A 22,495-nucleotide genomic window follows, 5' to 3' on the forward strand; every position below is an offset into this window, starting at 1 on the left:
AAAAGTTAAGTATCCCAAATATTATCTGTAAAACATTAGAAAAATACCTAGTACTTTTAACTGTACAACATTTATCTGGCAACTATAATTACTCTTTCACTTGTACCAGAGTATTTATACTTTGTGGTATTGCGAGTTGTAATTTTACCAACAGGTGTGTGTACCTGTGCAGAGCCTGTTGACCAGTCTGTATCCGGGCTGACAGGACACGCAGCGGTACGAGCCCTGACTGTTGATGCACTCCTGACCTGGACACTGCAGAGCATCCTCACACTCGTCCATATCTGAAACACACACACACACATTTCTGACACAGCTGATCCAGTGGTGAAACAAATACTGTTACGATGTTTTACTTCAGTAAAAGCAGCAATACCACATTAAAGTATTATCAACAAAACATACTTAGAGTCAGGGGTGAAGGAAGTACTCATAGTGGTCTTGCTATTTTTACTTGACTCAAATTCTTAAATTCAAGATTTGACTTAAGCAAAAGTACAAAATTGTTACTGCTTAATGTAGCATAAGTGAAAGCGCTCATTGTACAGGATGGTCCTAGATTATTATAACAATTAAACTATTCTAACGTCTGTCTTTTTTTATCAACATCTGAATTTTGAAATCATGAGTCTTTTGGTTACCTGTGCAGATGTTGCCGATGAGCCTGTAGCCAAGGCGACAGACACACTTGTAGCTGCCCGGCGTGTTGTCACAGCGACCGTTGGTGCAGGGATTCTGCAGACACTCATCGATGTCTGAGGAAGTGACAGTCTTTTAGTTAGAAGAAGAAGAAGAAACACAAACAACCTGAACAAATAAAGACACAACAGGAAGTGGCCGTTACCTTGACAGCTAGTCTGCTGGCTGCTGCTCCTGTATCCTGGCGGACACACACACCTGTAGCTTCCCATGGTGTTCATACACTCTCCCACTGAACACACAGCTGGAGACTGGATACACTCATTCACATCTACACACACACACACACACACACACACAAAACATTATTAAAAAAATATGACACACCAGTGAATAATTCTAGCTGTCTCACATGGATGGAGCTTTATCAAATTATTATAAATACATGTTTGTGCTCCAAAAGAAATGTTTCAGATGTTTGGACAAATTTGATGAGCTACCCGGCGGAAACCTGAGCTTGAATGCGCATTACCTTATGTATAACCCCATCCTGTAAAATATAGTAAAATACCCCTAAGATATTAGTAAGATATCCAAAAAGAACTTTAATAAAAAAAAAACATCAGTAAAGGATTCACAAAAAATGAGTAAAAAAATCTGAATTTTTCAAAAAACCAAAAATAGAATATTCCAAAGATATCTGTCAAGGATTCCCAAAATACAAGTAAAAAATCCTCAAAAATATTAGGAAAACATCCCCTTGACATGAGTAAAATGTATTTAAAAATGTTACTAAAATATCAGACAAAAATGTGCAACATATTCTAAAAAAATCTGTAAAATATGCAAAAAAAAATAGTAAATGTCACAAAAATATTAGTAAAGGATACCAAAACAATGCATTTACATATCCATAAAACATGAATAAAATACTCAGAAGAAATTAAATTAAAATACTGAAAAAGTAAAATATTTAAAAAAATCAGTCAATATATGAAAAGACAGTAAAATATCAGAAAATTATTAATGAAATATATATTTTTTTAAAAACCCTCATAGAGTATCTGTCATACTTTTAGTAAAATGTCAAAAACATTATTTAAAAAAAATGCCAGAGAATGTTGGTCAAATATCTGAAAATTATTTGTAAAATAGCAGAAAATTTGGCAAAATGTCCTCCCCTGAAAAAAGTCAAATAAAATCAATAATAATCTAATAATAGTTCTCACCTTGGCAGTATGTGCGCTGAGAGTTGGGCTGGTATCCCTGATCACACACACACGTGTGTTTTCCACCTGGCTGGTCCACACAGCGTCCCCGCCCACACACACCTGGTTTGCTCTCACACACACCTCGCACTGCTGCGTGGGCGCACACACACACACACACACACACACACACACACACACACACGGTCTTTTTTATTGGGATCTTTAGTTTCATTGTTTGTCTCGTTTTATGGAATTTGTTTTTGCAGTAACTGATGATGTAATTGCCTCCAGTGCTGTGATTTGGTTACGTTAGTATAATGCTTGTGAACATGATGTCTGATTAAGGTTAACAACACAATCTCGTATTTCTAACAAAGCTGTTGCAGGAATTTAACACTTTGATGTGAATTTTTTTATTTACAGACATAAAACTGGGACTTCTGGGGCTGAAGCTTTCCCACTACATGTCTGATTCTTAGTTCAGAGTCAGATTTTAGTTGGCAGCAAACTCCGGTGGAAATTGTTTACACGTGGACAACAGGTGTGTGTTTGGTATGTCTCCACTAAGTGAACACAGATTCAGGCGTGCTCACGGCTTTGCAGTGTTCAATAATATCGGAAAACAGAACTGTGGTGGAGACCTGTGGTCTGAATGCCACCACTGTATGCATGCTCATCTTCAGACACTGATACATAAACACATGTACTCTGTGTGGTCTGAGGCTGTGCTTTGAGTCTGCTGGTACTCACGCTGGACTCGGGCTGGTCGGGTCGTTGGGCTGACAGCTGGTCTGCTCTGCAAAGGGAGGTCTCTGCTGGAAGTCGACCCATGCTCAGGGCTCTGTGGCTGGGCAGGAGCGGGGAGAGAGTCCCCTCTGGCTGCTGGCTGATCTGGCCGGGATACCGAGGAGGACTGACCACCTGCTGAAGACAGAGGGGACTCATCTGACTGAGGTCATGTCATTAAATGTACTGCATTCAAGACACTGTAACAGAACTGACTCTTATTAAACAAAGCAGTATTTCGCTCTTGGAGCCTCTGTTACCTTGAGTCCTGGTGGGTGGAGGCTGGGTTCTTTGTTGTGTTGTGAATGACAGGGCAGGATCGGGCTGGTTCTGTTGGGTCCCAGGTCTGCTGGGAGTCTGGGGTTTGTCCTGGGAGGCCGTGGTGCCGGTGCCGCCAGGCTGCACCGGCCTGGAGGGGGAAGAGTCAGCTGGCCGAGGCTGAGGTCGAGGCTGAGATGGAGGCAGGGGCTGAGGCTGAGGTCGAGGCTGAGATGGAGGTTGGGGCTGAGGTCGAGGCTGAGATGGAGGTTGGGGCTGAGGCTGAGGCCGAGGCTGAGATGGAGGCTGGGGCCGAGGCTGAGGTCGAAGCTGAGGTAGAGGGTGGGGCTGGGGTCTGGGTTGAGGCTGGGGTAGACTGGGTCTGATGTGGGCTATGCTGGTACCAGCTGATCCAGTACTGGACCCGACACCTGAAGAAGAACTCAGCGAAGTACTTGCTCCAGAAGAAGAGGGTATCTGCTGAGACCTGGAGGCTCCGCTGCTACTGGTCCCAGAACCAGGACCTGGTGGACGGAGGTGTGGACAAAAAATTGATGCGTGAATGGTTTGTGTCCTCTGGGTGCTCAATTTGCAACTAGAGCACACATAAATCTATTTTAGCTTTCATGTAAAAAACAGAGTCAAAAGGTGAATTTTAGAGGCTGCATGTATAGTGGCTCAAAGAAAAAGAGACAAAGAAAGACTTGGTGCAAATTTAAGCAAAGAAGTATCCATTCAAAATAAAATGTTTCAACAGAAGTTTTGGCAGAAGAAATATAACACCTTTTTCCTAACAAAAATAACATGTAGAACTGATGAGCAGAAAACTGCAGCCTTCTTCAGACCAATGCACCCATACGTTTTGTTGATACAACCTCTCTTTGTGCAGCATGACAGTTAGCTTTTAGTGGCTAGTGTGAGCAAAATGTGGCAGACAATGTCACAGTCATAAAGGTTCATGTTCTGACCACCAGCTTAGATTATTTACACGTTGTTTCTAATGAATCTGTCAGTTTGGTGGTGGGCTCTAAATGCTGCAATGATGTGCAGGTTGATCAACAGCACACGGGTCAAGTAAGCTTGTTTGAAAATATCACAGGTCTCGGTTGGGCAGGTGAATTAGTGACAAAGCAGCGCTCTGAGTTATTAAGTTATTAACTTAGATCACCATTGTGCAATAATCCAACTTACACCTTCTCTTCCCCTCTTTCTGTTTCTCTCTCTCCATCACTCTGTCACACAGCAGTAGCTTTATTATCATCGCTGCTGCATTCAGGCTTTAAGTTATTCGGCTTTTCTGCAATCTGTTAATGTGTTGCCTTTGACTTTTCATCAAAGAATCAGATATTTTCTAACACTGTTGTTAATCTTTTGTTCTGATGATTCATTCAAGAGAGTGTCATGTCCCTCCATCAATTAATGGGAGAATAAATCACTTTCTCTGCAGGAACCAGGGGGTACCTGAAAAAGCTCCTTTCTGTTTGTTGCTGTTAGGTGAAACATTGTGCTGGTAGCACTAGATGGAAAGTCAGGAGGATTCACAATGTCTACAAGATTCATGTACAAAATTTCATGCCAATCCATCCAATAGTTGTTGAGATATTTCAGTCCAGGCCGACCCACTACCAAGATTGCAGGGCCATGCAAACTCCACCATAAAATGAAATGATAACATGAAAACCTTAAATATATAGGTGATATTTAGCCGACATACAATAAGTTCTAGGTCGATCTAAATGAGGTACCCTGGTTATCCTGGTTGCTGTGGGTGACCAGCTGAACTCCTCGGCTCCCCAGGTGCTCGTTGACTCTCTGGTTGAACTGCAGGGCCGAAGCTGAGTAATGGTAACCAGGACCAGCCGGACAGATCTCCTTAAAAGCCACTGGAGGAGGAAGGAGGCAGAGAAGAGTCAATACCACTACTCCAACACTTTGTCTTGTCTTCCCAAAAAGACCATTGAAACTGACCGTTCTCCAATGCTCACACTGGTTTTCTGTTACAGAAATGAATTTATACAGTTGCTGCTTTACAAAACCTGTTAAAGTACCTTAAGGCCGCTGTAAAATCAGCTAGACAATATTACACACTAATTTAATAGGTGTGATGTGATGTGATAATAGGTGTAATGATTTTAATACATGTATACGCATTCTAAAATAAAAATTAAAAGTAAAATGAGAGTCTACAGTCATGCTAGCAGCTCTGCAAGGCTGCACTCGAATGCTTACATGCTCACAGTGGCAATGCTAGCATGCAGGTGTAACATTCACCACTTTCACTATCTTAGTTTAGCGTGTTAGAACATTAGCTAATCAGCAGTAAACACAAAGAACAACTGAGGCTGATCATTACAATCATTGAATGTTATTAGTTCTGCACATACTTGGTCATAAATTAAAGTACTGGCTAATTTTGACCTTATGGAAAAGTCAGAAGATCACCAAAGTTGGTAAGATTCATCCCCTGAGGATCATGAATATCTATGCCAAATATTATGGCTATCTATCCAATAGCTGATGAGATATTTCAGTCTGGACTGGCTGATAGAACATCATCATCACAACATCAACATCTCTAGAGCCGCGCTGCTAAAATTGATAAAAAGTCACAAACTTTGTGGATAGGCTCTTATTTGGAAAACACAGTGTTAAAGTTCTCATGTGTGGGACTTAGTGGCATCTAGTGGTGAGGTTGCAGACTGCAACCAACTGGAGCTTCTCCCATGTACAAAGCATATGAAGATAGGAATAGCTTAATCTAAGGTAACAAAAACACAACGATTCTGAGTTTCAGGTTATTATAAAGTAATGAAAACATAGATATGAATATTAAGTTGAGTTTATGCCAATATATTCCCCTAATTCCTACACACTGGACCTCTGAAAGTTGCCAATTTTACTGAGAAAGTCACAACAGTAAAGTGAAGTATTTCTCATAACTCTTTGCTGGAGTTTTAACTGTTCCACAGAAGAAACATCATCTGCAGTCTGTAGAAGAAATTAACCTTTTGTCTGGTTAGCACCGATATGTTATTGTGGCAGGCTATGGCATCATGCGGTCCCCGTTTTCACTGATAGGGCTTTTGTTATTGTAGATCATCAAATTGGAACTGATGACAAATTATGTACCTGTAAATGACAGTGTTAGAACACAAGCTGTTGTGGCTGATGGCAATCAATCCAGCTTTATGATTGTTAACAAAGGTGTGCCACTAGGTTATATTCTGGGACTACTTATATTTACAATTTCTATAAATGAATTAGGTGTTAAAATTAAAAGCAGTACAATTAATCTATATGCAGATGATGCCATTTTAAATACAACAGTCTATCATTCCGCTCTTAGGTTCATAACTGAGGATGGCTTTAGAACGCATCCTTGTTTAAAGACAGTTAAGTGGTGGTGTTGGCAGTGAAAAGAGAGCGGCACTGCTTTATATTATATTTGTTTACAAAGCACATCTTTGCAAACTACCAGAGTATCTTACATATCTTTTTAACTACAGATCAAATTCACACTGCACTAGGTCCCTCGACTATATGGCCTTTGAAAATCATCATGGTAAAACTGAAACTGGGAAACTGGCTCTTAAATATGATGCTCTACAAAGTGGAACAATCTGCAGAAGCTTGTAAAACTAGAAAATTAGCTCATCCCTTTGAATCAATTTAAATTCCTTTTGACTGACTAAGTGCAGCTTGAATGTGTGTTCTTTCTTGGAACAGATGTTGACCCTTATGTTGAGGTCCTTGTCTTGTTTGTGGTATGACTTGTTTATATATACCGTGACTTGCGTGTGCTTCTATTGTTATATATGTGCCCATAATCAGAGCATCCTTCCCCCTTTCAATAAAGGTTATAATAATGTTATTAGCTGATTAGCATGTAAATGGTTAGCAGCCAGAGGAAGCAGGTCGCTGGTAACCAACCTGAACCAAAGTAAGGACACCTCTGGCAGTTGGGTCCCCAGGCTTTGCCAACTCGGCTGCAGCAGCAGATCTGCTTGGTGATGTTCCTGAGGATGGGTAGGGAGCAGGAGGACGGACCCTGGCCGAAACCCAGGACCCGGTGACACTGACCTTTCTCCTCTGATATCACACTCTGGGCTGCAGAGGACACATGGAAGGAGGAAAGGGGACACGTTACACAAAGGACTGGACACAAAGCTGGTCTGGGAGTTTAAACAGACTTCAAGCCGGAGGCACCACTAGAGCACTGCATGCAGAATCAGTACATGCTGTTCCATTAGAGTCAACATTCAAACAGCCCCAATGGAGACTCGACACAAATCAAGCAAGCTCCGACATCACAGCCATACAAACTTCCCGGTGACTTGATTGGATATGAGGAGCAAGAACAATTATGCAAGAACAGACACAGAGAATTTGTCCATGAAGCAAAAAGTATAGGTGTTTAAACTTTTCACATAAGTTAAGAATCCAGGGTCTGCATGTGTCTGAATATCAAGTCATCAAGCTGAGAGTAGATGACATCCTGTTTGATATCAGTTCAGATTTTAATGTTTGGTCTATCATCAAATATCACGAGTCTCTGGAGGTCAGCTGAAACAAGTCTTTCGGGGGGCCTGGTAATCATCTATTTGAAAACAAAAAGGAAAAAGACAGACAGACAGTCGGACAGTTTTCCTCATTGAGAGGACGAGCAACAAACAACTGAGCACAATCTCAAACAAACAGCCAAATAAAGATCAGAGTCCAGAGTTTGATCAGGCCAGCCTGGACGGACAGAGCAACCCTGTCTCCTAGAAATTACATTCATAAAACTCTAAATCTGCAAAAGAAAATTATGACATTTTTTTATTAATATCAATAGGAAATGTTTTGGCAACCCAGTCGCCAGAGGAAAATGTTGGCATTGTACGTTCCAGATGCATTTGCACGTTGCATATGTATCATATCAACGTTTCCAAAGTGAAGTAGTATATGAGCTGACCGTCATCAGGAAGTGAAGGGGATGGTGGATGGCGTGATACAGAGGTAACACTTCTGCCAAGCTGCAGACCACTCTTCGGGGCCAACAAAGAACAACACCAGCCGTTTTTTACCGAGTCATTGCTGTGTTTCCAGCAGCTTTTTAGGCACAAAAAGCGGTCTTTGTTACGGAGACATCACTGCTTTTCCAGCAGAGATTATGCCCCCAAAATCATATATTAAGCCAAAACATGATCTATTACTAATCAAGTGGTTTTTGTACCTAAACCTAACCACATGTTAACCACAGCATTGTTGAAATGTAAAGTTTAACATATTTGCAACTTATAACAAATGACTTGCAGAAAAGTACAATGCCAATATTTTTCTGCTGATTGGGTTGCTTTTCCAGGTCTGTAATCTCTTAACAAGTTCCTCATATTTTTCCTAGGATGTTTTCCTGGACAGAACTCGTACTGTAATTTATTACCATAATGTTACACTGGTATGAATCCAATTGATTAATTCCAATTAACTGCTTAAGTAACCATGGAGTCAGCCAAACACGCAAACAAGTGAGTGTTAACAGGAGAGTATGTAATTTTAATGGGGGAAAAAAAGTTTCCAAAAATAATTTGGTTTAAATGGAGCTTTTATTTCAGAGCATGTTCTTATTTTCTCTAAAGTTAGTACCAAATTACATTTGTTTTTTCTGGGAAATCAAAAGGAATAACAATTTTGATAAAGGTATTTTTGCCTTGTCGCAAAATGTTTGTACAAATCCTATCCGCTGAACACATTAGTTTTCTTTCAATATCAACCTTAAACAACTCAAACCTGGTTAAACTTCACAGTCAGAGTTAGAGGAAGATCATGATCTCAGTTAAATATTGAAAGAGTGCAGTTTTAGTGATAACCATTTACATACTTTGACAATTTGAGAATAAAGCACATTTTGTAATTTCTAGGAGACAAATTTTGACAAAGAGGAGAGAAAAACCAACAAATATCCATCACAAAAGACACAGAAACACACCTGACCGTCAATGACCAAACACACACACACACACACACACACACACACACACACACACATAGATATATATAATACACACCCCTCCATGAGCATTTCCAGCCAGTTTGGAAGCAACAGAGAGACAAGATGTTGTCAGGTTTAATAAATCAGCTTTGATTAGAGCGTTGATTACCAGCATCCTGCAGCAAACCCACTCCTCCTCCTCCTCTACCTCCTCCTCCTCTTCAGCAAATGCCGGTCGGAATAAGCAGAACACCAGTCTGGCTTCACAAAACCCATCTGAGCACCAAACTTCACCCACATTTCACTGAATTTTAGCAGAACAAAGAGTTCTTCTGACTTTGAACAGAACAAAGAACCCATTGACTTTCGATGGAACAACGAGACTCACTGACTTTCACACAAAGACGTCTGTTGACCTTCAGGAGAACAAAGAGATTCATGAACTCTGCTGACTTTTGGAAAAACACAATGTAAAGTAAAGAACATGAATCTCAACTTTGTACTCAAGTAATGTGCATGAGTAAATGTACTTAGTTACATTGGTGGGTCGCTATTCTTCAAACATGCTGTTTTCTTGTTGCTTGCCAATGGGCTCCGAGATTGATCTAGGATTGACTTTGACAAAAAGTTACGAAAAATCATCAGGATTTACCAGCTCTTAGAAAATGGGAATGGGAAGAAAAACAAGCTGATCTGTCAAACAAATCATCAACAGCAGCAGATAAATGGAATCAGGAGCAAAATCCTTCAGAGACGCAGATGGATCTAAAAAAGTTGTGCCCCAGTCAACCAACTCCAAGTCACACCAGAAAATGCCTCGTCACTCCACAGTCTTCATCTTAAAGGCCAATGGAAATCCGCCCAAAGCTGAGGGGGACCAGACGCATCTGACAGAACAAGAGTTTGTCCTTTACAGAGCAAACATGATCTTTACACTATAAAATGTCTCAGTATTTAGCTTTAACATTTTTTTAAATCAGGGGGGGTTCCTCACGGAGTTTGTTTATATTTGAATAGAAATCAGCCAGTACTGGGTGCTCAGATGTTTCTTTTGAATATCAACAGTCGTCCAGATTTTAGAGATACTATGAGCTCAGATGGATTTAGGAAGTTCGGACCTGGAGTCTGCATTATTCCTGATGTCATTCCCAAGCCGGCGGCTTTGTGTGTGTGTTTGTGTGTGTGTTACTCACAGATGCAGATTCCATGTGTGGCGTCGAGGATGAACCCCGCCCTACACACACAGCTATAGCTCCCCCTGGTGTTCACACAGAGCCCATTCTCACACAGCCCCGGATGGAGGCACTCATTCACATCTACACACACATTACCACACACACAACCACACATTCACACACACAACCACACAAATTAATATGTGCGCACACCCACACATGCACACAGACACACAAATGTATATGAATATGGGATACATGAGTGGACAAGGACACACTTTCTCACACTGAAAGGAAACTTCAGTCCCAGCTTCTCACCAAAAAAACATCACATCCAGGTTTGTTGAAAAAAAACATTAATCTGGATCAGAATGATCCTGATTTTGAGATCCCATGTTTTGCTATCCAGGATCAGCTAATCCAACTTACTTTTATACCATTTTTTTTAAAGCAACATTGGATTAAATCACCCTGATCCAGATAAATAATTTCCAAGATTACCAAATACGGATAACCAGTGCTGTAAATGGAACAACATATCACAATGTTGGCTGCTAGACATGTAAACAACAACAGGTAGAACAGCCAAAGTGAGGTCACAGATCATTGAGACAGAAAACAGCATGGGGGATGCAACTGTAAGAAACTACATTTGACTGTGTTATTGTAATAAATAAAAAGTGATAAATGAAAGTTAAAATTAAAATAATGTTTGATTGTCATTGAGAGCTATTTGGAGCATCAATTTATGAGGACAAAATACTTTTTTATACTTTACTGCACTGAAAGGCTGAATAGGTAATCTATTGTCTAATGTCTATTGTACTTTATCACTGTAACAGTTAAACAAATCTACCTATCTATCTATCGATACATATACATATACATATATATATTAATCTGCCAACGATCTGTTGACGACCTGCTCTGCTACCTGAGATACTGTGACCTCTGACCTACTTTCTGTGTGTGGGTGTGTGCGTGTGTGAAACTCACCGACACAGTGTGTTCCATGCGTTCCGTTGGCTCGTTCAAAACCAGCGGGACAGCTGTTGTTGCCTTGAGCTGATGATGATGATGATAGTTAACAATCAATTACTAATTAATACTAATTAATAACAACAAAAACTGACTGACTTCCTGTCTATATAATATATGTTTATGTATACACTGTCTTCACTGCCTATGCCACGGGCCGGCACTGCATAAATGTTAACCTGGCCTGTGGCACACATTAACATTAGCTGTTTTATTATTGGTCATCAGCCGACAGCCACGTTAGCCGTCTGTTATGCTATCATTAAGCTAAGGGTTAGCTTAGTCATAATAAGATGACTAACGTTAACGTGCGAGCTAGGCAGCCAAGGTTATCAGTCCTACCAATTATTTGTGTCTGAAAGAACCTAAAAATATTGTAGTCATTGATATCTTACAGTAAGTTTACTGTTTAAATATTGAGTATTTTTCTGGGTATCGGTATCAAGTAAGAAATTCTAGTATTGTGACAACCCCTGTGTGTGTGTGTGTGTGTGTGTGTTCATGGTGATGGAGGAACATGTCATCCAGTGACATAAAGTGAATTATTAAGAACAACTGAGGAAGAAGATACATCAGGCTGTAGAAACACACAACTCAAAGACCAGACTCTGTTGATCTTTTAGACGTTTTAACAGAAACACCAGAGTAGTGTGTGTGTGTGTGTGTTTCTCCTTTGCTTCTTGTTTTCTTTTTCCTTCGACTCTCTCTGCTTGGTTTTAAAGGTGTATTGCGTCATTCTCCCTGATTTGACAGACTGATGTGAAGTTGGACGCCCAGCAAGTGAGCTAACACAATTTCCCTATGTGTCTGTACACACACATGCACACACACTCACACGTGCAGATGTTTGATTTGTGTGTGTTAAAGTCCTACAGTCCCACAGAGCAACATTCCTTTACTGTTAGTCAGCTCTGCAAGAACATGGAGGAAGCATCATTACTGACTGACTGTGTGTGTGTGTGTGTATGTGCGTGCGTGTGTGCATGTGTGTGTGTGTGTGTGTGTGTGTGATAATGTCAGATAGTTATGTAAGCAGCTCCTGTTGGAATATTTCCAAAATATTTCAGTCATAAAGTATCAGACCTTCACAGTAAGAGAAGGAGAAATATCTCAGTGTGTGTCTCAGTGTTTGTGCTGTGTGTGTGTGTGTGTGTGTGTGTGTGTGTGTTGGAAGTTGGCAGCGCTCTGTTATTTTTGGTCAAATCTCTCAACATCAGTATCACAGTGTGGTATTTTTGGAAAACAGTGTCAGTACTTTGAACACTTTGAACAAAGTCAACTTTAGATCCTGTGCATGAGAGTACTTTTACTCAGGTACTGATAGTTTGAGGTATTTGTATTCAGCAGACTCTTAACTTACATAAAAGTACGAATACCACACAGTTATAATACTCTGCTACAAGTTAATGTCCTGCTTTGGAAATTTACCTTTGAAGTCTTGGCAACAAAAATATTCCTGAAAGTATGAAAAGTAAAAGTACTCACTCTGCAGAATGGTCCATTTCAGACTAACATATATTATTTTCATCACTTAAATGCTGCAGCTGGTGAAGCTGGAGCTCATTTTAATGGCTTTTTATACTGCTGGGTAGATTAATCTGTAATAATACATCATCATCTATTAGTTGATTTATGTTTTGTATTAATAATCTGTAAAGTCACTTAGATTAGATTAGATTAGATTAACTTTATTGTCCACTTTAGTGGAAAATTGTCTTTGGCTCCTCCAACATTAAGTTACATTATAAACAAAGTCACAAGACACTTCCCACCATACATCACAAAACAATTGTGCAAATAGTCAAGAAATACCAGCAGATGAATGGTATAGCAGGTGACAATATTAAGATGTCAGAAAAATGTAGTGCAGGGAAAAGTACAATATTTACCTCTGAGATGTAGTGAAGTAGAAGTATAAAGTAGCATAAAATGAAACAAGTAAAGCAAATACAGAAAAAAGAATGAAAAGAAATAAAGTGAAAATTGTACTTATCTACAGAAGTATTTCAATTAGAAGTTCACTAATAATTCTTTAGATATTTCATCATTCATTCATCTTCTAACCGCTTCATCCTCTTAAGGGTCGCGGGGGGGCTGGAGCCTATCCCAGCTGACATCGGGCAAGAGGCAGGGTACACCCTGGACAGGTCGCCAGACTATCACAGGGCTGACACATAGAGACAAACAACCATTCACGCTCACATTCACACCTACGGACAATTTAGAGTTATCAATTAACCTAATCCCCAATCTGCATGTCTTTGGACTGTGGGAGGAAGCCGGGATGCCCGGAGAGAACCCACGCTGACACGGGGAGAACATGCAAACTCCACACAGAAGGGCTCCCACTCCCGGGATCGAACCGGCAACCCTCTTGCTGTGAGGCAACAGTGCTAACCACCACACCACCGTGCCGGCAACCCTCTTGCTGTGAGGCAACAGTGCTAACCACCACACCACCGTGCCGCCCTTCTTTAGATATTTGACTAATGGTTTTTTTTCAGATTTCTTTACATTATTTTACTTTTTTTTTGGATAATTTACTAATATTTGTTTACAATATATTTTATTAATATTGTTCCCATGTTTAACTGATATTTTAAACATACTTTACTGATATTTTTCTGATATTTAACTTTTTAATTTTAAGATATATTTGTAATTTTCTGCTGTTTTATTTTATTTTTTTGAAAAATGGGGATATTTTACTAAAATTGTAAGGTTATTTTATTATTATTTTAAGAATGTTTTACAAATTTCATTATGGATATTTTGCTAATTTTTATCTGATATTTTTCAATTTTTTACTGCTACTTTAATAATATTTTTTTGGATATTTTACTAATATATTTTTTGGATGCTTTCCAGATATTATTATCGATATTTTACAATTTTTATGATATTTTACTAATTTTAAAAAACATTTTCCTAACATATCTTTTAGATATTTTTGTGACAGTACTGATAATTTTTTGATATTTGACAAATTTTTCAGCATAGCTTTACTGTTATTCTGATGATTCAAATATGATGTTTCAGATATATCATTATAATTATTTCACTAATTCTTATCTGATTTTTTTTTCTGTCATTTCTTTCAAATATTTTTAGGTATATTTTACTAATATTTTTTGAATGTTTTACAGACACTATTATGAACATCTTACAAATATTTGTCTGATATTTTACTACTACAATCAATCAGGAACAAACACAGTTTGTTTTAATAATCTGAACCTGTATCTCTCAATGGAAACAAAATAAAATAAAAAAAGAAAAGAAAATGGAAATATGCCAGTAAAGTGCAAGTGCCTTAAAATTGTACCTCAGTGCAGCACTTACGTAAATGTACTTTCTTTCCACCATTGCTTGTACTTGATGTGTGTGTGTGTGTGTGTGTGTGAGTGTGAGTGTGTGTGTGTGTGTGTACCTGTATTCTCAGGACAGAGGACACAATCAGAGATGCCCCAGGCCTTCCCGATCCCTCTGCAGCACATTTCCTTGCTCCTCAGACCGGGTAGAGGAGAGCTGCACTGCACACACACACACACACACACACACACACACACACACAAACACATGTTAACTGTACTGTATATACACAATTAGAAGTGATAAAGTTAAAGATAAGACAGCTGAAGTGATTCTCATTAGTTCTACATGTATCTGGTTCAAATGTTGACCTGATGATGGCGCTAGATGAAAAGTCAGAGGATCACCAAAGTTGTTATAATTCATCTTGAGGGGAACATGAATGCTGAACCACATCTCATCACAATCCATCCAATAATAGTTGTTGAGATGTGTCAGTCTGGGTCAAACCAGCTAACTTTACTACCCATAAAGCAGTGTTGTGCACACAGCCAGAAAAAACGACAGGTGCAGGTATTCTGATGCACGTCGTACGTCGCCGAACAGGAAAGTTCCGATGTTTCAGTAGTTTCTTGCAGTTTGAGGAGTCTGCTGGACATCAGGACTGAGCGACAGCAGTTACAGCAGCCGAAACAAAAGCTGCGTTTCATTATCGGCATGAAATATGGCCGAGCAGGGATTTTCTATCAGAAAACAGAGAAGTGCGAACACGCTGAGAGTCTGCAGCCAGAGAGCTAATGTGAACCAGAGAGGAGTTTTTCTCAGGCTTCAGTTAGTAGTTACAACTCATTACAGGATCATAAACTATAAATCACTCATTTACTTTCACCATAAAAGGCTTCATACTGCACTATCATAAAAAAATTAAATTATCTCACAAAGAACACGCTGCTCACTCGACATTTAACTAATTTAAGCTCATTAAAAACAAATATATTTTATTACATGCCGGTAAACCAGTCGCCATCAGACAGACATGTTTTATTTAATTAAAACATATTTGAAGTGTTAATTCTTGTTACCATCAGAGTCAACACTTTGTCTCAAAAACTAAAGTTACTTTGGATATTCACGTGGAGAAGGCTTTCGACTGTGTCTCCTGAGGAGTCCTTCGAGGGGTACTGAGGTGATACAGGGTAGCCAGTTCGTTGCTTCGAGACATCTGGTCCGTCGGCCGTTCACTCAGCATAAAGTCAAATGTGCTCTCGTGGGCGTTGGCCTCCGCCAGGATGTCCCTCGTCACCAATGCTGTTTGTGGTTTTCATGGACAGAATCTCAAGGAGCAGCTGGATGAGGATGGGGTCCAGTTTGGGGAACTCAGAATTGCATCTTAGCAGATGATGTGGTCCTGTTGGCTTCATCACACCGTGACCTCCAGCATGCACTGGGGCGGTTTGCAGCTGAGTGTGAAGCGGTCAGGATGAGAGTAAGCACCTCCAAGTCTGAGTCTGGTTCTCTGCTGGCAATGGGTGGATTGCCCCCTCTGGGTTGGGAGAGAGTTACTGCCCCAAGCAAAGGAGTTCAAGTATCTCTGGGTCTTGTTCTCGAGTGAGGGTGAAATGGTGTGTGAGATGGATCGGCGGTTTGAGTCGATGTCAGCAGTAATGCGGATGGTGTACTGCACTGTCATGGTTGAGAGGGAGCTGAGCCAGAAGGCAAAGCTTTCAATTCACTGGTCCATCTATATCCCAACCCTCACTTATGGTCACGAGCTCTGGGTAGTGACTGAAAAAATGAGGTTGCAGGTCTAAGCTGCTGAAATAAGTTTCCTCTGTAGAGTGTCTGGGCTCAGCCTTAGAGATAGGGTGAGGAGCTCAGACATCTGGAGGGAGCTCGGAGTAGAGCCGCTGCTCCTTTGCATCGAGAGGGAGTTGAAGTGGTTCAGGCATCTGATCAGGATCCTCCTCTGTGCCTCCCATTAGAAGTTTTCCAGGTACTTCCAGCAAGTAGGAGGCCCAAGGGCAGACCCAGAACACACTGGAAGGATCACATATCTCATCTGACCTGGGAACAACTCGGGGTCCCCCAGCAGGAGCTGGAAAATGTTGCTAGGGAGAGAGACATCTCTAGTACCTTGCTTAGCCTTAATTCTGTGACACAGAACTATTTTTACTGGCATGAGTCTGAGGATGGAAGTGTTGGTCCAACACAGGCTAAATTTATCTCAACAACTATTTGATGCATTGTCATCAAGTCTTTGTAAATACTTTCAGGGTCACTAAAGTTATCACAGGTATGTTGCAAAACTACGAGCTGACAGCACAGAGGTCTGGCTGGGTGAGATGTTCTTCAGTCCAACACTGACAGAAGCTTGCTGGCTGGCATATGTATAATTTTGGTGAACGATATTTAGCTCAAAAATATTTTGGAAAAATAATTACCAGATTTGGAATTAATCCCCAAAAGCATGAATACTGATGATTTTTGGGACCCGTTCTCTGGCGCCATCCTCAGTACTACCTGCACATTGTCATTATATTTTCAAGAAAATTTCGTGCTGGTTGTTTTGGGTTTTTTTCCTCATCACTGTGTTTCCAACATTTTTTTGTTTGTTTGTTTGTTTTTTTGTATTACCCCGTCGCTGGTTTTCCAGCCAGGGCAGTGCCACAAAATGCGGAATGTTTTTTACAGAGTCATCGCTGCGTTTCTGGCTGGGATTATGCCACCAAAATGCAGTATTCATAGCCTCTAGGGGGCGCTGGCTTGACTTTACTCTGGCTTCCTGAACAGAGAACAGATGTTGGAACCAAATGTGAGTCCTCCCGCTCCTTCTCACCTGTCCGTCTTTAACATCTCTGAAGCAGTACTTGAACCCAGAGTGCTGGGTGAAGGCGCCGTCCCCTCTCACTGTTTGGGCCTGGACCCCCCCACCTGCTGGAGCCGGAGCCGGAGCCCCCGCTGACCCCGAGGACAAGGAGGAGAGAGTCCGCAGTGTGGGGCTGAATCCAGACACCTGGAACCAGAGGAAGAGGAAAACTGACCATATGAAACACTGTCAATGTAAAACTATAGTGCTGTTTGTTTTTGTTACCTTCCGCACTTGGTGGATCTTCACGCTGGCCTCAGGGGGGTGCTGCACTCTGACCTTCACCATGGATGGGCCGGGAGCTGCACATACAGACACACACACACACACACACACACACACACACACAAACTTTTAACATGATAATAATGTTTCAGACGCTACCACAGCACTGAGATTTTGCTTAATAAAATAACAGTTGATTTTCTTTCTGAGCATCAGACGTTCAGATTGATGACACTTTTTCACTAATAAATAAACAAAGAAAAAACACTTTGCATGTTCAAGTTTCTCTGTGTTTCAATCCAAACAACCACAGGAACATTTGAGCCGGAGTTCAGACTCACCACCAGCCCTTCCCGTCTCCTGGTGTTGTCCCAGGGGCAGCAGGAACTCAGACTGGGTCAGCTCCTGATTGGCTGCCATGGCAGAGAGCAGCGCAGGTTTGACGATCTCATTGGTGGAGGTGGAGGAGGCGGATGCAGATGCAGATACAGATGCAGCTGCATCGACGGCTGTGGGGGCAACAGGGATCTGGCAAAACTTCCCAGTGAAGTTTGGCGGGCAGAGACAGCGGTCCTTCTGCAGGCAGATGCCTCCGTTCTTACAGAGCAGAGGACAGAGGACTGCAGGAGACACAACAAAGACAGACATCTTTGTTTAATGGTTTATATGTTTGAGTCATTCTGGTGAATTTGTATGCACTGATTTGTTCCTTTTCTGCATAAATGTATGGTGGAAATGTCATGGTACTGTACGTCCTGCTTCAACCGTGCATAGTTGCTCCTTCTTCTTTCTGTTTTATGCAGATACTTTCAAAGATGCTCCCACTTTCTTCTCGCATCTTTGAGTCACATCCTAGCAGTTCGTTGAAATATAAGTCCTCTGTTTTTTATCGGGAGTAGAGCTCAAATGCACAGTTCTAAACACTGAGGGAGACCAGCCGTTCTCATTTCCATTTTGGCGTCAGACACCAGAACAAAAAGGCACCTTTCACCGAGGTATGACGCTCTGCCAGCTGTGGGAGGGGTGCTAGATGGGACTTTCACCAGGGAGCCTGGTGTTCACTATCCGTGTAAATGGAAGTGTATTTTGAAAAGACACAATGCATGTCCTGGAAGTTCAACAACGGATGCAGGAGGATACCTAGTGTGTCACATTTAGATGTCAAAGGTCACTGATAAAGTGATGCAGGAGGATACCTAGCGTGTCACATTTAGATGTCAAAGGTCACTGATAAAGTGACCCCCCCCCCCCCCCCCCCCGGCTAAAATCTGCACCTATGCATTTACTCAAATACTGTACCGAAGTGTTGTAGCAACTTTTAGATCTAATTTTGAATAAAGTGTGTCAGTCGGGCGCTAAAGGTTAACATGCTCACAGTCAAATGCTAAAATCAAAATTCACATTCTTACCAGTTAGTACCAGGCGTAAACACACACACACACACACACACACACAGGTCTAAGGGCAACACTAACACACATCCATCATGTTTACTGTCGGCCTGGAAACACTCGCTGTCTGTTTCGCAACACTCTCTACTGTTTACTCTCCGGTTGTTACACTGATGCTTTCTGGTAGAAGTGGTGGGTGTGGCTCCTCCCCTCTCTGTTGCTAGGAGACCACTGGGTGAGGTCAGGTGATGTATGGATGTAAAACAAAGCCTGCTGCCCTGATGCGATGGAGGTGAGAGTGGACGGGAGCGCCAGTAGAGCCAGCCAGCCACTTTCCTACTTCCTGTTTGAGTGCGTGCTACAGGATGCTGGTGTATTGTTACCCAGAGTTCAGCTACTGTTGAAGCTGCTACTAATGAGCCGATAATACCCAGAAGTCTGCGTGGCAGGAAGGAAGCCTGCCTCTTTGACACGGGGTTCTTCTCTTGCTGTGATCTCTATCAGCAGCTCAACAACCAGTTAAAAATACTACATACATGTAGATATACTGTGATTATTATTCATTTGGTGATGCAAAGGTTTGATTTCAAAGGGTCACATCAGTATTTTTTTTACCTAGACTGTATGTTCACATGGTTTTGTGTCTAGTGGGAACAACAGTTTTTGAAATTGGTCCTGTATTGAGCAAAAGGGCAGCAGCTGGCAGCAACAAAACAAACTGCGATGGTATGTTTGCACAGTAAATTCTACAAAAAGAGTTTGTTTTTGCCACTGACAGGCTCAGATTATTACCTCTGGGGCTGAAAGACAGGCCAAAACTGCATTTCCTCCAAGCCCCAAGGAAGAGCACTGGGCTTTGAAGCCAATTTTACATAGTGGTCAAAAGTGGAACCAGAGACAGTTGATAAATGGAGACGGCCCACTTTAGATTTATCTCCTGTATCTATGTCACGTGGGTTCCGCCACTGCCCTGCCCCTTTAGGTGACTAGCTGCGGCCCTGAGTCCATTCATTCCAATGAGAAAAGTGAACGCGAGTGCAGATTAAGACTGTTTCCTTTGCCCCATAGTCACTGAAGTAAATATTGGACCCATTTTTCACAAGCTTTTTGGCTTCATGTGCCACTGAGCAGCCTCCAACAACGCTGTATCCAGGTCTCTTGATACATCCACACCATAGACTGGATAAAATAATGGACGTAGCCACTATGATGTCACCCACTGGTTTCTGGACTCCTGTTCTAAAACCTTCAGTTTGGCATCCTGGCCACAACTATCTTAGTTTCTTCGAGCCACATGTGACCATAATTGGACGAGAGGGTGGAGATAACTCTAACGCTAGCTGCTAGCATGGTTGCACAGTTCATTTGCAGCTATGATTAACAGTGATAATAAATACAGTTGTTGTCTGGTCATAGTTAGGGGGCGTGGTGAGGGCGGAGATGACGAGAGGGAAAACACTCCTTTCCTCCAGCCTGTAAATTCTGCAAAGTGCGGTATTTAAACCCACATTAGAGACACCATTACATTTACTATAGATGTGATTAATTGAAGTTAGCATAATATCAGTACCCTACAGCCATGAATGCCATGATGTTATAGACTAGCATGTTTTATTTACTCTAATACACGTTTCAAGACCTTATAGCAGCACTAACGTTACTCAGCACCATTAGCCTGTTGTGCTATAGTGTTATCACACAGGGATTTACAACCTCAAGAACTACAGGTCCTTGGATACTCACAACATTTTCACCAGTGGCTAAACAATCTAACACTGTTTGGATAAAGCATTAGATCCTTTTTGTTTGAACAGTACCAGCCCCGAAAGTGCCATCGCCAACCACACCAGACTCCATTTAAATAAACAGTAATTTTATAATTGTAAAACACACTGCATTCAAAGTCACCAGAAACACTTAAACACTCACAAAAGCTGTCTTGGTTTGTCTGATTGGAATAAAAGCTTAATTTACCCAGTTAGATGTGAAAATATGCTGGCTCTATACACGCTTAAATTACTGTGTGTTTAGCAATGGCAATGTCAGTGCTGATTTCTGGAGAAAGAAAAAGGATCACACTCTTATACAAAAAGGTTTATCTCTGACATTTTATGGAAATGATCCCTACAGACACTCATAATAACAATCTCAGCATGTCAGTGGCAAAAACACTTTTAGTGGACGTACACCGACGGTGCAAACACACCCCGAGTGGTTACACTGCAGCCTGTTTTCGCGGTTGCTGGCTGCAGCACTCTATCTCAATACTGATCCAATGTCAAAAAATGTTGTTCCCATCAGTCACTTAGACCCAAAAACATGGAGAAACTGGGTCCAGGTTGAAAAATACTGAAGTAAGCCTTTAAGTAGTTCAAAATTGTAGTATTGGTGCTTTATACTAAGTGGAGGATCTGAGCTCCTCTTCCTGGTATCATATGTGTGAATCTGTCTCTGCTGGCTATTGTTAAAGTGTTTGCATGTGCCCAACTATGTGTGTGTGTGTGTGTGTGTGTGTGTGTGTGTGTGTGAGTTCATGTCCACACCCTTTTCCAAGTGTGTGTGCGTGTCATCTTGTGTGCAAAATATTTGTTTACTCTACAAGTTTTTCAACACACACTGAGATTCTGCATGTGTGTGTTGGTGTAAACACTGTGACCTAATTATTATCCTGGACATCGCCCCACAGATGGACTCCATCAACACACACACACACACACACACACACACACACACACACACACACACACACAGAGTTGGTAGGAGGTTTTTTTGGAGATAACTGAGGCAAAACAGACAAAAACAGACGGATGGAAAAAAGGAGTGTTCAGGCATAAACAAGGAGAGATTAAAGGGATGAAATTATATAAACATTTATGAAAAGAAAGAAAGAATACACAGAAAGAAACACGTCAAACTGTGGAATGATTTGTTCTGATCTGACAACTCTATGGCTCACACTGCAACATCTGACATTTTATCAGAGCCAGTTTGATGAAAACAAAAGCAAAGCTGCAAAACCACAACCAGCAGGATATGTTCAGCCCTTAGAAGGTATCAAAGAGTCTTAAATGTAATGAACAAACATCTTTCTTTTCTCTTGGCTGCTCTGAGCAGTAATGTTGGTTATGAAATGTTTTTGTCAAGAGATGTTCAACACATCTAAACTAACAGTAGGGTTGTTGTGTCGGTTGATTGTAGGAGCCCGTTTCAGTTAAACATTGTACCTACTGTTCACTTCTGCAACTAGGAAGCATTAGCAAAAGTTAAATAAACAAATAATGCTAAATGGGATCTAGACTGCATTAATGTAACTAATTATATGATTAAAAATTAGAGTTACACACTGCTGGGGAGTGCAGACAAACTATGCTATACTGGCCGACTGGTTTTCCATCTAAAATGACAGAACGATTGTGAAACAGATATTAAACTGGTATTAAACAGGTTTTAAAAGGTATAAAATTCAACCTACAGAAACCCTTCTGAGAAGGTACAAGAAGCTAAAAAGCAGAGCCACAGAGTTGGTGAAATTTTTTAATTGAAGACATCGTTAGTACAACCAGGCTACAGTCATGCTAGCAGGCTGTATATATCTTTGCTCTGCAGCATCGGGTTGCTAAAAA

At 41.0% G+C, this 22,495-nt stretch overlaps 1 protein-coding gene across 1 annotated transcript in view; it reads right to left on the bottom strand.

Moving 5' to 3' along the window:
* LOC126402854 (latent-transforming growth factor beta-binding protein 2) overlaps positions 1-22,495 on the bottom strand; it is a 74,532-nt gene that overhangs the window by 19,363 nt on the left and 32,674 nt on the right. Inside the window, exons 6-19 of the mRNA XM_050065176.1 lie at positions 17,823-18,101; positions 17,482-17,558; positions 17,227-17,403; positions 14,509-14,611; positions 11,037-11,105; positions 10,059-10,181; positions 6,825-7,001; positions 4,640-4,777; positions 2,897-3,418; positions 2,601-2,774; positions 1,869-2,000; positions 845-970; positions 642-755; positions 165-284 (exon numbers count right to left, since the gene is read on the bottom strand). Of these exons, the coding sequence (XP_049921133.1) occupies positions 165-284; positions 642-755; positions 845-970; positions 1,869-2,000; positions 2,601-2,774; positions 2,897-3,418; positions 4,640-4,777; positions 6,825-7,001; positions 10,059-10,181; positions 11,037-11,105; positions 14,509-14,611; positions 17,227-17,403; positions 17,482-17,558; positions 17,823-18,101 (2,331 nt within the window). The remainder of the gene's footprint in view (positions 1-164; positions 285-641; positions 756-844; positions 971-1,868; positions 2,001-2,600; positions 2,775-2,896; positions 3,419-4,639; positions 4,778-6,824; positions 7,002-10,058; positions 10,182-11,036; positions 11,106-14,508; positions 14,612-17,226; positions 17,404-17,481; positions 17,559-17,822; positions 18,102-22,495) is intronic.

Source organism: Epinephelus moara, chromosome 2, assembly GCF_006386435.1.
Source record: "Epinephelus moara isolate mb chromosome 2, YSFRI_EMoa_1.0, whole genome shotgun sequence".
Lineage (NCBI taxonomy): Eukaryota > Metazoa > Chordata > Actinopteri > Perciformes > Serranidae > Epinephelus > Epinephelus moara.